This window comes from Bufo bufo, chromosome 2 (assembly GCF_905171765.1).
Source record: "Bufo bufo chromosome 2, aBufBuf1.1, whole genome shotgun sequence".
In the NCBI taxonomy this organism is placed as follows: domain Eukaryota; kingdom Metazoa; phylum Chordata; class Amphibia; order Anura; family Bufonidae; genus Bufo; species Bufo bufo.
In genome coordinates this window covers 180,569,061-180,587,372 of record NC_053390.1, presented here as the reverse complement: position 1 = coordinate 180,587,372, position 18,312 = coordinate 180,569,061, and the positions used below count along the sequence as shown (strand labels likewise).

Genomic DNA, 18,312 nt, shown 5'->3' with positions numbered 1-18,312 from the left:
TACTATATGATATCCGATTTTTATTTTTTCCATCACTCGTAGGAAACCCCTTTGAACTTGTGGTTTTGGAAGCAGTCTGCACTATGCTTTAGGATCTTTACATCTAGATCCAGGCTGACTGCAGAGGAAAAGGTATATCGGTGGGTACTCCATTAAGGGGAAGGCTTTTACTTGGTTTTCCTGGTGGTCAACCACACCTAAAGCTGTCGAGCTTCTAAATCAGTGAAGACTTTTACCTGCTAAACTGCTAGAGCCTATACACATTGGCAGGAGCCTAGTGTCACAGACATGGTGTCAACTGTGGTGACAGTACTGAAGATGGTCTTGCCCCTAAAGATTTTCCTTCACTTGTACAAGTCTTATATAGGGGATGTTCCACACTGTTCCCCCCATTTTTCCTGTATAGCTCCCCACTTTGTGTAATTTAATACCAGTTACCCGTTACCTCCTGACGAAGCCTTTTCCTGGCGAAATGCGCGTTGAGGTATAGTCCTGTCCAGACATCCGGTGCTTCCACAAGTGACGGGTAATCAGTGCACCCCTATTTTTATCTATAGTATTCTTATGTGGTGGTCATTTTGTTGATATGCTACCGTTGCCGTGTCCTTGCTCAGTTTACACCTTATTCTCGTGACCTAGCCTTCTTTTTATCATTGCAGGCTGGCAGGCACAGCACGGGTGGCAGCTTATACAATATCAACTTAGGACATGCATTTTGCTACATGTTACTCTGGTTAATTTTACCTAAGATCTACCAGTGTGTGGTATAACACTTTGGATGTTCTGGTTTGTTCCCCTGTCAGTGCGGTGCATGTGAGGGTGGGGGACTGTTGCTCCGATACACGGGGAGTCCCTTCCTCCCATGATCAGGTGCCTTATGTTACTGTAGAATTAATCTCATGTATTATTAAAGCTACATACATTTTATGAGTGTTTTCCTCCTTTTTTGGGGGTTATTGGTTTGTTTTTTTTGGTCATTGAATACCAGTTGTTTTCCACCTGAAATGACAAGGGCGCAATCTGAAAATAGCAAGGACTTGCTATGTCAAGTAAATGCTTGCAGCACTGTAGTCTGACATTCACATAGCTCTCAGAATGTCAGGTATGCAAGCTTCACCCTCTGGATAAATGGTTACAGAAATGAATTCGGATTTCTATCTAGTCCCATTTCAATCATCACCTGGGCGGAAAAATTTGATCAGATCATTTTTCTTGTCTTCTAGTCACGGGTCACATTTTAGAAGACAGGTAAGTACGATACTCATGATTTTCACTACCATTTGAAACCACTTTCTAGCTTGGAAAATGTATGCGGAAATAAAAATTTAGGTTAAGATTTTATCAAATTACACTGAAAAAACAATGTACAGTAATAATACCAAGAGTGTAATGGGTAAAATAACGCTGAGGACAAGAATGTCATTTGTATTGGAAAAAACAAAAAAACAATCCTAAAGTTTCATGCGCACAACCATATTGTAGATACTTGCTACACCTACAGATATCCATGGGCCCATGCTGTACCCCAGATGCTTTGCAGCATGCTGTATTATGGAGGTATTCTTCCTTTAGAAATTGCTTCCAGGGCTAGGAGGATTTAACAAAATCCTGCCTCTGCTTAGGCCAATAAGGGAACCTTTAGAAAGCACAAAATTGAAAAAGCTTGTGGTGGCAGACTAGTGAGGAATAATCTTCAAACAAACTACCCTTAAAGGGGTTTTCCAAGATTTTCTTACTGATGACCTATCCTCTGGATAGGTCATCAGTATCTGATTGGTGGGGGTCTGACACCCGGGACCCCTGCTGATCAGCTCTTTAAGAAGGCAACGTCGCTTGCAGTAGCGCCATGGCCTTCCTAGGCCAGTTACGACACGTTCATTGATCATGTGGCCTAGAAGCAGCTCAAGTGAATGGGGCCGAGTGCAATACCAAGCACAGCCACTACACAATGTATAGCACTGTGCTTGGTAAGCTGCAAGAAGGCAACGGAACAAAACAGCTGATGCGTGGGGGTCCTGGGTGTCGGACCCCCAAGGATCAGATACTGATTACTTATCTAGAGGATCGGTCATCAGTAAAAAAAGAAAAATACTGGTAAAAGGGGGATTCCTGTGGATAGGGGATAACTTTCAAATTGTTGGGGGTCCTACCTCTGGAACCTCTACCGATCACGAGAGCCTCCCTGAAATGGACAGTGTGGCTGGTCGGGAATTCATTTCAATGGGAGCGCTGGAGATAGCCGAGTACAGTGCCAGCTATCTCCAGCATTCCCATAAAAATGAATAGAGCAGCAGCGCACATTTCAGGGGGGCTCCACAGGGTATGGGTCCACAGTTGAAGGACCCCCACCGATCTGATAGTCATCCCCTATCCTGTGGATAAGGGATAACGTGTTAGAACTGGAATACTCCTTTAACTGCTTGCTGACCGTCCGTTGACTTCTCTCTGCAAGCATGTTTCTGGATGTCCTTGCAGAGTTTGCAGCTAACGGTGCGGGGAGTCTGCGGTCATTGACAGCCAGGCCCCCCATATAGAAGGCAGGGATGTTTTTACTGTCCCTGCTTTTCTGAGTGCTGTGTATACAGATCAGGAAGCGGCAATGCCATCTGTTACTTCGTTCCTAGCCATCATAAGATCGCTGAGGACCGAGTACCTGCACAAGCTGATGGATATTAGCAGACCGAGATCATCTCTGCAGAGATGCAGTACAGCCTTGTACAACGTCTACGGTGGCCGAAAAAGGAAAAAAACAATTTTAAAAAAAATAATTGTTGCCATGCAGCAGCTTCTTAGACCTGAACAAAAGTTAAAAAAAAAAAAAAACATCCCCTGGTGAATGGCTCGGTCTTAAACTAGTTCAATATCTTAATAGCTAGTTAAGATAAGGAGTGTTCGCCACTCTGCGGTGCAAATGGTTTCAAATGAATAGCTGCAAATTCTAGGAAAGGACGACCTCAGCTGCTGTCAGTCCTCCAGGACAGTACAGAAAACTAAAATGAACTCCAATCCGTTGCCAAATTACCATAAATTACAGGCACTACATAAACCTTCTACGTGGCCATATTTTAGCAGTCTGTGCTCAGCTTGTTAAAACATGTTACCATGCACAAGTTCAATTGAGGTTATGTCATTTCTTATTTTTAGGAATGCAAAAATGGTTGGAATTTCCAAATCTAAGTCCCAAGACTTAAAGGCATATACCTCAACTACAGTTGCTTGCAAGTCAGAACCCTGGGGAGGTTAACAAACGTATAATAAATGGAAGATACGGATAGGGAAAAGATAATACTGTACAAAATACAAATTATGCCATTTACCCGTGAGACAGTAAAAAGCTAGGCGTGAAAGCAACAAGGACAGGTGTAAGATGAAAAAAACATTACACAAGACTGAGATAATAAAAATAAAAACTACGGTAAAATGAAAGGGGTATGTCCTCCTGAACACCATGAAGCTGAGTAACTTGTTCTGAGCCTGACTTACAGCCTAGACTATAAGGCAGCGCTTCAATCACTCAACGATAATTACTAGCTGCTTCCTATAAACGTAGAGACACTAAATAGTAATATCATGCAAGAACAACAATCTCTTCCAATGTGCTAAGAAAAATCAGGACAGCTGTAAAAGGGCATCCTTCTGCAGGGTCCACCCTCTTAAACCAGGCATATTACCTAGTAGGGATGATTCTGCTGATTAAAAACATACATTTTATAAGAAGCTCTATTTTGCAGTTATGGAGAACGTTGTCCTTTAATACTCATACAACTGAGTGCTTAAAGGGGTTGCCTCCTGAAAAAGGGAATTCATACATACCTGCTCCACAGCGCTCTAGTCTTCCGCTGTCTACATCCGACTGGCCATGGGCAAAGTCACAGGCACTACCCCAGCCAATGACTAGATTCAGTGGTTAAGTGTTGCTTGTGGCCACATCTGCACTGAAGTTAGTCTATAGCTGGAGTATTGCTTTTGACCATGCCCATGAAGAAAACAGCGTGAGGATTGAGAGATAGAAACAGCAAAGAAAGAACGAAGAATCGGAGCGGCGTGGAGCGAGTAAATTTGAATCTTTGTTTTCAAGAGGCAGGTTGGGGGGCATTACATAAAATATAATTATTACTGGAAAACCCATTAAATGGATGCTAACTTTTCCCACAACTCTGCAAAAATCAACAGTACAAACAAATATATCTTGTCAGAGAGAAACATCTAGTTCTCCTTCTCCTGTTATCAGCTGTTCCTTTCCCTTCCCATTCTCTCTTCTAAAATGACTGAAAATCCCAAAAAATCCATTGGACAGCAGCTGTTCACTGAAGGATCAGATTACATTATCCCATACAAGTCTATGGAGAGGGGAGGGGTGAGCAGGAAAAGAGTGAGCCACACGCAGTCAAAGAGACTACATCAGCGAAACAGACAGTTTCTGTTTCAGCCCAAGTGCTAGATTCACATCTGTACAGGTTAGTACTTCACTGTAATGTCCTCCACCATCTTGGAGCTACTTCTGAGCAAAGGAGATTTTCATCTATTTTCTGCGTGAACTGGATGGGTGCAGGTTAGATTCAAGTTACATAATGGCCAAAAATAGTGTTATTCCGCATGTATACACACTATACTATTGATTAATGAAAAGTTTGTTGAAGGCTATGACACTTTAAAGGGGTTATCTGAAAATTTTATATTGATGGCCTATCCTCAGGATTGGTCATCAATATCAGATCGACAGGGGTCTGTTTCCCAGGACCCCTGCCAATCAGCTATTCAAATAGGTTGCGGTCCTCCGTGAGCACTTAGGTCTCTTCCTAGGACGATGGTGTCACTGTATATTGGTCACGTGGCTAGGCGCAGCTCCTATGCATGGTAAACTGTGTAGAGACTGCAGCGCTCACTGGAGCTCCGATGAATGCAGCGGCCTCTTTAAACAGTTGATTGGGGGATGCTGGGAGTCAGACCATAACCTATCAATATCATTTAAAGAACATTAAAAGAACAATGCAGGTTTATTGTCACAATTTAGGATTAAAGACTAGCTAATCAACTTGTATGTAAAGAAATGGGGGGGGGGGGGCAATACAAGAAATAATTACCTTATTAAATACTTTATCAAAGTCAATTTCCTTTCGTAAGGCAGTTTTGGTCACATCATCTGGTTTTAGCTTCTGTTGAAAGAAAAATGGAATTAAATAGTTAAAAGAACTCAGTCTACACAAAATTAGTAAAATATATAAAGCACTTAAATGTGTTCCTAGAGATGGAAAATGAAATATCAAAGTTTTTTTTTTACGGGAGTTAATATGAGAATAGGCCATCAATATCTGATCGACAGAGGTCCGATACTCATGACACTCTCCAACTAGCTGTTTGAGAAGTTTCCGGTGAGTGAAGTAGCCTCCTCACAGCTCACCAAGTACAGCACCACCCACTGGATTGTGGCCGTGCTTGGCATCGCAGCTCAGCCTCATTTACTTGAATGGGCCTGAGCCGTGCCTAGGCCATGTGACCGATAAATGTAATGTCACTGGTCTAGGAGGAGGCCGCAGCACTCACTGCGGTGCCGCAGTCTCTTCAAACAGCAGATTGACTGAGGTGGCGGGAGTCGAATTCCCACCAATAAGGTACTGATGAGCAATCCTAAAAAATGCAGACTCCTGGGCACATTTATTAAGACCACCGTTTTAGACGCCGGTCTTAATAAAGCCCTAAGCTAGCCGTGGATCCGCCGAAGTTTTGAAGAGGTGCAGGCCTCTCCATGACTTCGGTGCATCCAGCGCCAGCTCTAAATGGAAGACAGCTTCCTTGTAGACTTACATGTAGACCATTTTCTACGCTTAAAACAGATGTAGAAAATGATGAGTGACACGCACTTTTTTAGACCCGGCGTGAGCAGGGCAAAGTATCAGATAGTGGCGCAAATAACCATTGCACCACTATCTGCGCCTGAAATACGCCTAATATAGAGGTATTTCAGCATGATAAATGACCCGCTACCTCTTTAATCTTGTCTGTGATGATCTCATTCATCCAGGTCCTGGTTTATCAGTAATAATAAGTCAGAGCAACATAAACAGCTGGTGGACAGAAATCGTCCACTCAGTATCAAAAAGAGCTTCTGCGGCAGATGATGTGTGTATCACAGAGAAGTAATGGACACCCTTTAAAGAATATGCTTTAATATGATGACAGTATAATATGCTTTTATATGATGACAGAAAACCTCTGACTGTCTACTGTCCCTATAATCTATAGTAGGGGCCAATTATCCTGAGTTCTGCTCTCAGCTGAAAAGCAGATGCAACTGTATCTAGATAATGACCGGGACTAGGTATAGAGCCATGAATGTAAACGAGGGTGCTCTCATCAACTCACAGAAAAGTAATATCTTTCAAGTAACGAGTAAGTGAAAAACAAAGTATATTAGAAAGTTGTAGAACTTTTCAATTATATAGTGATTACGGTAACTATAACAAAATGTATGCCACGGTCAGTTGCTAGTTCCCACACTGTGGCTTACATTTTTGTCATAGTGAACTTGGTGCAGTGGCAGGAGAAGGCCTGTAATACAAAGCTCTGCTCCTGCCAGGATTGGAGAAAACTTTGATCTTTACAATTTAAACCCATAGCTGCAGTGATGAACAGCAACCATGCCAGACAGATAGCGAGGGCTCATGGCAATGGTGCCTGGGTCTGCCATGTCCCTTTATATTCTTAATAAATGCTGTAGGTAAGATAGATAGATAGATACATATGTAGATAGATAGATAAAGCAAAAAGATAAATTTGTTGGGGAAAACTGTACAATTGAAAGGAGGCTAGAACCCTGTGAGGCCACCTCTAGCCTGGATACAAAATGAGATAGTTAGGCATGGAGGTATACAGGTTCTGTATGGTATTCTGCGGGACATTTGCCTGGAGATGTTGCAGCTGTACCCGTAGATCCTACAAACTCGTAGGTTGCAATCTAATGGAGCCACTACTGGGAAACCCTTGCTGTGTGTGGGTGAGCATTATTCTGCTGAAAAATGCTAGTTGGATGCCCTGCCATAAGAGGCAACACCTGTGGGCGCAGGATGTCCTGCTCATATTGCTCAGCTCAGGATAGGTCATCAGATCGGTGGGGACCAACACCCATGAGACCCGCAGATCAGCTGTTTTATTAGAGACCGCTGCACTCAATGGGCACCAAGGTCTAGAAGCACCTCAGCTCCATTCAAGTGAATGGCGCAGAGCTGTAATACCAAGCATATCCGCTACACAATGGACGGCGCAGTGCTTGGTAAGCTATGAGAAGGCTGCGGCATTCCACAGGAGCGCCTAAGTTTCCTCAGTCGTTCAACACCAGGAACAGGAAAAACCTCTTTAAATGAAAAAGGGTCTCAACGTAACGGTGTTCAAGTAGTGTACATGAGGTCTTATTACTAAAGGTGTATAATTTACTTACTATTCAGCCGTTTTCCCTATTGAAACAAACTTTCCCGTTAAAGCGGTGAAAAAGTATGTGAACCCTTTGGAATGATATGGATTGCTGCACAAATTGGTCATAAAATGTGATCTGATCTTCATCTAAGTCACAACAATAGACAATCACAGTCTGCTTAAACAAATAACACACAAAGAATGAAATGTTACCATGTTTTTATTGAACAAACCATGTAAACATTCACAGTGCAGGTGGAAAAAGTATGTGAACCCCTAGACTAATGACATCTCCAAGATCTAATTGGAGTGAGGTGTCAGCCAACTGGAGTCCAGTCAATGAGATGAGATTGGAGGTGTTGGTTACAGCTGCCCTGCCCTATAAAAAACACACACCAGTTCTGGGTTTGCTTTTCACAAGAAGCATTGCCTGATGTGAATGATGCCTTGCAAAAAAAGCTCTCAGAAGACCTACAATTAAGAATTGTTAACTTGCATAAAGCTGGAAAGGGTTATAAAAGTATCTCCAAAAGCCTTGCTGTTCATCAGTCCACGGTAAGACAAATTGTCTATTAATGGAGAAAGTTCAGGACTGCTGCTACTCTCCCTAGGAGTGGCCGTCCTGTAAAGATGACTGCAAGAGCACAGCGCAGACTGCTCTATGAGGTGAAGAAGAATCCTAGAGAGTGTCAGCTAAAGACTTACAAAAGTCTCTGGCATATACCAACATCCCCGTTAGCGAATCCACGATACGTAAAACACTAAACAAGAATGGATTTCATGGGAGGATATCACAGAGGAAGCCACTGCTGTCCAAAAAAAAACATTGCTGCACATTTACAGTTTGCACAAGAGCACCTGGATGTTCCACAGCAGTACTGGCAAAATATTCTGTGGACAGATGAAATCAAAGTTTAGTTGTTTGGAAGAAACACACAACACTATGTGTGGAGAAAAAGAGGCACAGCACACCAACATCAAAACCTCATCCCAACTGTGAAGTATGGTGGTGGGGGCATCATGGTTTGGGGCTGCTTTGCTGCGTCAGGGCCTGGACGGATTGCTATCATCGAAGGAAAAATGAATTCCCAAGTTTATCAAGACATTTTTCAGGAGAACTAAGGCTACTTTCACACTAGCGTTCAGAGAGGATCTGTCTGGTGTCTGCACAGACGGATCCTCTCCTATAATGCAGACTTAGGTTCCGTTTAGAACGGATCCGTCTGCATTATAGTTTAGAAAAAATTCTAAGTGTGAAAGTAGTTCAGACGGATCCGTCCAGACTTTACATTGAAAGTCAATGGGGGACGGATCAGTTTGAAAATTGAGCCATATTGTGTCATCTTCAAACGGATCCGTCCCCATTGACTTACATTGTAAGTCTGGACGGATCCGTTTGCCTCCGCACGGCCAGGCGGACACCCGAACGCTGCAAGCAGCGTTCGGGTGTCCGCTTGCTGAGCGGAGGCTGAACGCTGCCAGACTGATGCATTCTGAGCGAATCCGCATCCACTCAGAATGCATTGGGGCAGTACGGATGCGTTCGGGGCCGCTTGTGAGCCCCTTCAAACGGAGTTTTACAAGCGGAGCCCCGAACGCTAGTGTGAAAGTAGCCTTAGGGTCATCTGTCCACCAGCTGAAGCTCAACAGCAGATTGGTGTTGCAACAGGACAACTACCCAAAGCATAGAAGTAATTCAACAACAGAATGGCTTAAACAGAAGAAAATACGCCTTCTGGAGTGGCCCAGTCAGAGTCCTGACCTCAACCCGATTGAGATGCTGTGGAATGACCTCAAGAAAGCGATTCACACCAGACATCCCAAGAATATTGCTGAACTGAAACAGTTCTGTAAAGAGGAATGGTCAAGAATTACTCCTGACCGTTGTGCACGTCTGATCTGCAACTACAGGAAAGTTAATGCTGCCAAAGGAGGTTCAACCAGTTATTAAATACAAGGGTTCACATACTTTTTCCACCTGCACTGTGAATGTTTACATGGTGTGTTCAAAAAAAACATGGTAACTTAATTCTTTGTGTGTTATTAGTTTAAGCAGACTGTGATTGTCTATTGTTGTGACTTAGATGAAGATCAGATCACATTTTTGACCAATTTGTGCAGAAATAGATATCATTTCAAAGGGTTCACATACTTTTTCTTGCAACTGTATACTCAGCAAGGATTTGTCCTGAAACTTTGTATTGTTTTTTTTTTTTTTTAAATATATCTAGCTGCTTTGCGCGGAGAATGCCAGAAATACTTTTCAAGTCTATAATTTGAGGACGTGTCCAAAGCATCGTATCCAGCTAGTAGAAACCAGTTACAGGGCTATGCTTAGACAATGCTGGAAAAATCACCACATATTTCTACACGTTCAGATTTTTTTAATACTCACAATTAAAAGCACAGTAGCTGCCAGCTCCAAAAAAACATTGGCAAAAATTAGAGACCATAATCGTGATGACATAAGTTTGTCAAATTGTAGGACATGGGGTTGTCTCACTTCAGCAAATAGCATTTATTATGTAAAGAAAGTTAATACAAGGCACTTACTAATGTATTGTGTTTGTCCATATTGTTTCCTTTTGCTGGCTTCATTTATTTTTCCATCACATTATACACTGCTTGTTTCCATGGTTATGACCACCCTGTAATCCATCATTGGTGGCTGTGCTTGCACACTATAGGAAAAAAGCACCAGCTTATGTGCGCTCCCATGGTCCTGGCCAACAGAGAGGCTGGCCGCTGATGGGTTACAGGGTGGTCGCAACTACTGAAACGAGCAGTATATAATGTGATGGAAAAATGAATCCAGCCAGCAAAGGAGGCAATATGGATAATACCAATACATTAGTAAGTGCCTTGTATTAACTTTCTCTACAAGATAAATGCAACTTGCTAAATTGAGACAACCCCTTTAAGTTATCCTCTATCCGTTCGGTTATTTCAGGAATTCCCATAAAAGTTAATAAAGCGCCATACACACACCCGACTGGCCGCTCTGTTCATCTCAGGGGGGCTGTAAGGGATACAGAGCCCCCCATTCTGATAAATAGTTATCCCGTATGGTGTAGACCCAGTGCTTGGCTATCTCAGGCAGTCTCATAGAGTGCGACAGTATGCATGTCTGACTACTGCTCCATTCAAATGGGGACAAGGGATCCCTGTTCTTGTAATCCGTGGCGATCTCAGCAGTCGACCCCCACGGATCAGACACTTATGACCAGTCAATGGACAGGCGGTAAGTTGTCATTCTGGGATATCAATTTTGATTTCACAATCCTGTCACAATACCTGATGCTACAGTACTCGCCTGTCTACTGCAGCATACTTGCATTATCTTTGTTAACAGACTCACAATTTTGAACGGCTCAAAATCAAGTAAAAGTTTAGCTATTTAAATCCTTTGCTATGGATAAATTTTGCTGTCACTTTGACTCCCACTGACAGTACATCACAGGACCTCATATGACCGACTACATATCCTAGATATGGTCTCTCTGTACTGAATCGGTTAACCAGTGTTCCCTCTTTTTGTTTAGTAGGCACAGTCATTGTGTTTCGTGAACGGGAAGAAGTATTAGGCTACGTTCACACTAGCGTTGTTGTTTTCCGCTATTGAGAACCGGCAGAGAATCTCAATACCAGAAAACAACATTTCCGTTTAGTCCTCATGCATTCTGAATGCAAAGAGATCCGTTCAGGATGCCTTCTGTTCCGTCAGCATTCTGTTTTGTGACCAGACCCGAAACCGCTGCAAGCTGCGGTTTTGTGTCCATCATAAAAAAGGAAAAAACAAAAACAGATCCGGCACTGAAAACAATGCAAGTCAATAGGGACAGATCCATTTTTTTAGGAGCCTAAAAAAACGTATCCGTCACCCATTGATTTTTAATGTATTTAATAATGGATCTGTTTTGATTTCACACAACCACATCCTAATGGAAATAATGGATCTGTTAAATTTCCGGTATTGAGATCCTTTGCCGGATCTCAATACTGGAGAACAACAATGCAAGTGTGAAACAGTTGAGCTGTGCAAACTCACACTTCGGGTGTAAGAATTTTTGAAAATTGGAAAATTACTCATTAAAGGGGCATTCCAATAAGAAGCAACTGATAATAACTAGATTGGTTGGGGAACTGACCGCTAGGACTTCCACTTATCACCAAAACAGGGGACCTGTTCCCCCATTTCCAAAGCCTCTAGACCAGTGATGGGCTAACCTTGGTACTCCAGCTGTGGTAAAACTACAACTCCCAAGATGCCCCCCTTCCTTGGCTGCTCTCAGAACTCTATAGAAATAAATGGAGCATGCTGGGAGTCGCAGTTTCACCACAGCTGGAGTGCCAAGGTTAGCCATCACTGCTCTAGACTGTGGCTAGGATGCACCTGAACAGAGTGGTGGTCAAGCATGGGCCATGTGGCTACATTGAAGCCTAATGGTACTGACAAAACTAGCTGAGCACAGCACTCAGCCACAAATTTTGACTGGAGCAGTATGGTTTATGCTTGACCACCACTCTATTCAAACTTCACAAAAACGCAATCTAGCAACTGAGGGTATTGAGGACAAGGGTTCCCCCCAATCATGCCATCAATGGGCATCCCAGTGGTTGGACCCTCACAGATCTAACATTTACAACCTATCCAGTGGATAGATAATTGTTTCGGACCAGAACATACATTATGCGGGAGATTTTTTTGGCGCCACTATGACAAAATTTTGTTGCAATTTTGGTTTTTACACCACCCCGTTGCATTCCTCATCAGGGGCGCAAGTTTTGTATTTGCATGTAATTAAAAAATTAAAAATTGTGTATAGCTACTGAGTTAATTCATAAAATGCACCTATATAGCACCACCTTCTGTTTGAATGGGAAGATCTCTGGATCCATGTCAGGTACAGGGCTGGTTCGAGCCTTGTTAGAAAGAGCCTGTCATGTTCTATCTAAAGTTCGATTTTAATTTTTTTACATTAAATCATGGGATAACTCCATTAAATAAATACTCCAACCCCCCTACACCGTTCTTTGTTTTTCTTGGCTGCAGAGGTGACATCCTTTACACACCATGTCACCACTGCAGCAAATCACTGACCTCAGCTATCACATCCCGTATTCTGCTATGGTCAAGGATTGGCTGTACAGGGACGAGCTGCGTACAGAACCTCCCCACGGCAGCCAGGAAGATGAAAACAGCGCTGCGGCAAAGGAGAAAAGCAGCAAGTATGATTTTGTTATTTTATCAGATTTGGTGACGCTGAGGAAGCATTTATGCAACTTGGACGACCTGAGCAATTAGATGCTAAACAAACTATACTACAACTTTTCCTCATCTTATTTCCAGCTGCAAGAACATAGAACAGCTTTACTCATCTACTAATAGAAACCGCAAGTCTAAAGCGGTAATCTAAAATAGAACTGGCCCCTGTAATTAAGTGTACAGTAGCTGGCCACGCACATGGATGACTTATGAGCTTAATATATCTCCGGAATTAAAGATCTCAGCGTAAATTACAGCATTACCTTTAGGATTCCCTTGTTACCAAATAGAATACCACATCAGACATTTCAGTCGACACCCCGATTAGGATTCTCCAAAAATTTAAATTATATGCCCATGTACCAATTTCTATTGCTCCAATGCATCTCAATGAAATATGGAACAACTTTGGAAATAATCTTGGTTAAAAATTTCCTATTCTGTGCCAACCTTCTAAACAGATTTGTGTGTATCCATGGTAACAGACAACAAACAAACTGTGTAGTCTGATCCTGCAATCAATGCTTCTTGCTCTCCCACCAAATGTAGAAAATTATTTATTGCCCCTTGTATAATTGCCTTTAGTCCGAATATTGGGGACTACAGGTTCCAGATGAGTAAAGACTGAAAACATGCAAAGATGAAAGAAGAAATTCTATAGGCCGTAAATACATACAGACACAGGCTTCATGCTGCAAACGCTTCTGTTGTCGATTAACCTGAATCTTGGCCTGGTTTAACTGTCTGTATCAAGATGAAAAGACTGACTTTAAAGTTCAGCTCTCCGATGAAAGTATGCACTGAGAAGTCTTGCTTTATTGCCTAGTTACAATTCCTCTACCGGAATGAATGCAAGCTTGGAAAAGAGAATTGCTCACAGACCACCGGGTCTGCCAAACCACAATTGTGTAATATGCTCCATGCATAGCTTTTAGTAAACAAAATGTTCTTCTGGCTGAAGCCCAATGGTCAAACTCTCCCAAAGCTAATCCCAAACAATAACATAGGCTACAATCTTAAGTGTTACTTTTACTCAACTAATCTACCAATATTAATTATAAAAGTTGGTCATCTTTAATTCTCATTCTTTACAGTCCACATTCTTTATACAGCACACAACACACAAATATGGAGAAATCAGCTAAACTAGGGATCACCCAATTGACCCAATAATCTACATTCATGATCACACATATCTGTTATCCAGTTATGCAAATGTACTGCAATTAAAAATCCACGACAGTGCACTTAGATTTAAATACTGATGACCTATCCTCTCTGGATAGCTCATCTGTATCTGATCGGCGAGGGTCCGAAACTCAGCTGCTGCAGAAGGCACATGGCCTAAGCACAGCTCAGTCCCCCTAAACTGCCATACCAGGCGCAGCTGCTATACAATGTACGGCACTGTGCTTGGTCAGCACACAGAGGGCAGCGGCGCTCACAGAAGCACAGATACCTTCTCAAACAGCTGATTGGCAGTGGTCAGAGTTGTCGGACCCCCACCGATCAGATACTGATGACCTATTTAAAGGATATCAGAAGACAACTAGAGAGTGGTGTGTACAGATAGCACAAGGAGCGCTGTATTCAGCACTCTGGTCCTAACTGTGTACTAGTGAGCGCTCAGTAGTATTCGCTTCATAAGACACACTGCCAAAAGCAGCCCCCCCACCCCACTTTTGGGGGGGGGGGGGGGGGGAGTGTGCCTTGTGGAGCGGATAATACAGTATGTAAGCAATTACAATAATAGAGCAAAATAATAAGTTCATTGGAAGAAAACTGTATAAATTGAAAGAAGGCCCTAGTACCCTGTTGGCCCACCTCTAGCCTTGATACAAGATGAGTTAGGATTGGGCATGGAGGTATACAGGTTCCATATGGTATCCTGCAGCACATTTGCCCACAGATGTTACAGCTGGGTCTGTAGATCCTGCCGAAGTTAACATCCCAGCTGGTCCCATAAATGCTAAAAAAAAAAAAAAAAAAACCACTAGGCTTGAGCAAAACAGCTAATTTTGCGACTGGGCAGATAACATTTTTGGCAGATGTAAATCTGCTGTCAATCATTGCATTTCCTAAGTCTGGTGAGCCAAAATTTCCAATTTCTGCCACCTTTTTATCTCAGGTGTATGTGATGCTTAAAGTAGTTCTTCGAGACTGGCCTCATCTATGCCATCGGTCACGTGATGTGCTTGCACATGTCACTGCTGAGGCCACTGATCATTTGAAAGCGGTGGCATGCATGCAGGTGGCATGTAATACTTCTGGTCCAGCTAGTACTGGAAATGGAGAGGCGCTTAAATTGGAGCACTGGTCTTTTTTTATTTTTTGATCCGCACATCCTGCCTAGTAATATCAAAAAAGGTTCCCAGTCTGAGAGAACACCTTTAAGGAAAGTTGGTGGAAAGTTGTTGTGTCTGGTCTGCAGTAAGACAAAAGGATCAACAAGCCACGTCTCCCTTAGTCGGTCTCCAGCCCAAGACAGAAGAGATCAGCAGGAGATTAACAACTTTGTGCTCTGCAGGATTTCTGCTAAATCTGTGTCAGGATCATGCAGAGAGTGCTGTAGACTGACAAACAACAAGAGCCATTACATTTCTTGCTTACTTTTAGCATTCATCTCGAGCAGTTCAAGTGAAAATAATAAACTTTGTAATATATCTTACTACAGAAAAATGCCTCTTTCTCCACTTTTGAGTCTCATCCTTGCTGTACTAATCACAATCACCAGGGAAAACTTACAAATAAAGATAAGGCCTTCAGAGGAGAAATCTGGTGGTGAATGCACAATGCAAGTCATTTAATAGCCAGATATAGTATTAGTCCTCATGCACACACATGCGCTTATTCTGAAGAGTCACCTGAACCTAAAGGTATGCTAAATCATGATTTTCTTAGAAAGAGATTTTTAAACCTATTTGGCATTTTCATTTATTTTTTTTTCTGCACATAATCCTGAATTATTTGACAGTTTAAAACTAACCAATGAGGCACACAAAATAGGCCCTTATTTTCTCCAGCTGACTTTTCAGCTTTGGTGTGTGAACTGGACCATGGTCCGCACATTCACCTCACCATTAGAGGGCAGCATATTTGTGGAAGCCAGCAATGGCAGGGCAGTAACACTACACACTCAATGCCTTGAAATGCAGGGGTCTTGGATTCAGGGTTGGGTGGGGTTGTAATTCATCACTTTCTGGTGATTTTATTACTCTACTAACAGTGTTCTAGCCATTAACTCACATCCTGCTGTATTGTCTATACAGACAATGCAGGTACAATGAGTGTACATCGATCACTGCACCACACTAATATGCAACTCCTCCCTCCTTCCATTGTATTAGTGATGGTGTTGAGCGAACTTCTGTTTTAAGTTCGGCGTCTAAAGTTCGGCTTCCGGTTAGCGAAGAATCCCGATATGGATTCTGAATTCCGTTGTGGTCCGTGGTAGCGGAATCAATAAATCTGCCATTATTGATTCCGCTACCACGGACCCCAACGGAATTCGGAATCCATATCGGGATTCTTCGCTAACCGGAAGCCGAACTTTAGACGCCGAACTTAAAACAAAAGTTCGCTCAACACTAATTAGTGATCTTACTTTGGAGGTATGTGGGAGTTTGGCTGTGAGTCGGACCTTGACACCTATCGGACAGTAGTAATTTGAGTATTGGAATGCCTTAAAACGTATATTTATTTAAATACCATTAAAATAGTAGGCCCAACGATAAGGAATACATATATATAACACCTCACCTGGAGGTACCAGCTGCCAACCAGAAGTGAACTGGTAGGGAAAATAATAAATGAGCCAGGCAATGTGTACACTGGTTCACTCAGAGGGTGAGTTAGCAAATGATAGGGATAGAGATATGAGAGGGAGACAGATGCTGGGACTCAACCCCTCAATATGTCCCTATATCCTAACTATAAGACTGAACCCTCTCTGACTGCCCCTAGATGGCCCTCAGACCTATCCTAATGACTGCCCAGCTTCGTCAGAAGCAAAAAGACCAGTCACTCATAAGGGCAGGCAGACAAGAGAAGTACATATAAACAAAACAAAACTAAGAAAAAGCGGGACGCAGTGGCAAAGCTGTGAGAAAAGGATTGGACACAAAAATTTGTGGAGCTTGGCTGCAACAAGAGCAAGTGTGATGTCCTCGTTGCACCAAAGGCCTAGTTTGCATATTAAGAAAAAGTTGAATGGGGCCTCAAGTCAACTAAAGAAAAACAACATTTTAATCATGTCAACTCTGGTGTAAAAAGTAGCACATTTTGTCATGATATTTTTGTGCAAAAATGTGTGACCTGTGATTTTACACACCTATCACCATGTTTGAAAAGTGAGTGGGAACGTGGATGTGGTTAATTATGTGGGTAAGTATGCGTCAAAATTATGAAATGAGATAAAAAGTTGCTAAAGAAAAAGGCGCAATCTCATTAGGGGAACGGCATAAAAACGGGAGTGTTGTTTTCAAAGGTGCGCCAAATTTATCACACACCAATATCTGATGTGCTTTTCTAATTGCAGGAGTTATTCAGCTTTTAAAAAGCATGTCTTATCTAAACTTATATGTCGAGTCTTCCAACTTCCTAATATGCTTCCTTTTAAAAAGATCCATTACGGTACTGGTGTTTTTTGTGTTACAGTCAGGTCCATAAATATTGGGACATCGACACAATTCTAACATTATTGGCTCTGTACACCACCACAATAGATTTGAAATGAAATGAACAAGATGTGTAGGAATTACAACAGTTTGCATATGTGCCTCCCACTTGTTAAGGGACCAAAAGTAATGGGACAGAATAATCATAAATCAAACTTTCACTTTTTAATGGTTGCAAATCCTTTGCTGTCAATTACAGCCTGAAGTCTGGAACGCATATACATCACCAGACGCTGGGTTTCATCTCTGGTGAAGCTCTGCCAGGCCTGTACTGCAACTGTCTTCAGTTCCTGCTTGTTCTTTGGGCATTTTCCCTTCAGTTTTGTCTTCAGCAAGTGAAATGCATGCTCAATCGGATTCAGGTCAGGTGATTGACTTGGCCATTGCATAACATTCCACTTCTTTCCCTTAAAAAAACTCTTTGGTTGCTTTTGCAGTATGCTTTGGGTCATTGTCCATCTGCACTGTGAAGCACCGTCTAATGAGTTCTGAAGCATTTGTCTGAATATGAGCAGATAATATTGCCCGAAACACTTCAGAATTCATCCTGCTGCTTTTGTCAGCAATCAATAAATACAAGAGAACCAGTTACATTGGCAGCCATACATGCCCACGCCATGACACTACCACCACCATGCTTCACTGAAGAGGTGGTATGCTGAGGATCATGAGCAGTTCCTTTCCTTGTCCATACTCTTCTCTTCCCATCATTCTGGTACAAGTTGATCTTGGTCTCATCTGTCCATAGGATGTTGTTCCAGAACTGTGAAGGCTTTTTTAGATGTCGTTTGTCAAACTCTAATCTGACCTTCCTGTTTTTGAGGCTCACCAATGGTTTACATCTTGTGGTGAACCCTCTGTATTCACTCTGGTGAAGTCTTCTCTTGATTGTTGACTTTGACACACATACACCTACCTCCTTGAGAATGTTCTTGATCTGGACAACTGTTGTGAACAGTG

The 18,312-nt window shown here is 42.4% G+C and overlaps 1 protein-coding gene across 2 annotated transcripts in view; it reads right to left on the bottom strand.

Annotated features, from left to right (window-relative positions):
• The window catches only part of SRFBP1 (serum response factor binding protein 1), a 125,088-nt gene that overhangs the window by 30,665 nt on the left and 76,111 nt on the right, over window positions 1–18,312 (bottom strand). For both annotated transcript variants that reach the window (XM_040415941.1, XM_040415942.1), the window contains exon 4: window positions 5,085–5,156. In XM_040415941.1, the coding sequence (XP_040271875.1) occupies window positions 5,085–5,156 (72 nt within the window). The remainder of the gene's footprint in view (window positions 1–5,084; window positions 5,157–18,312) is intronic.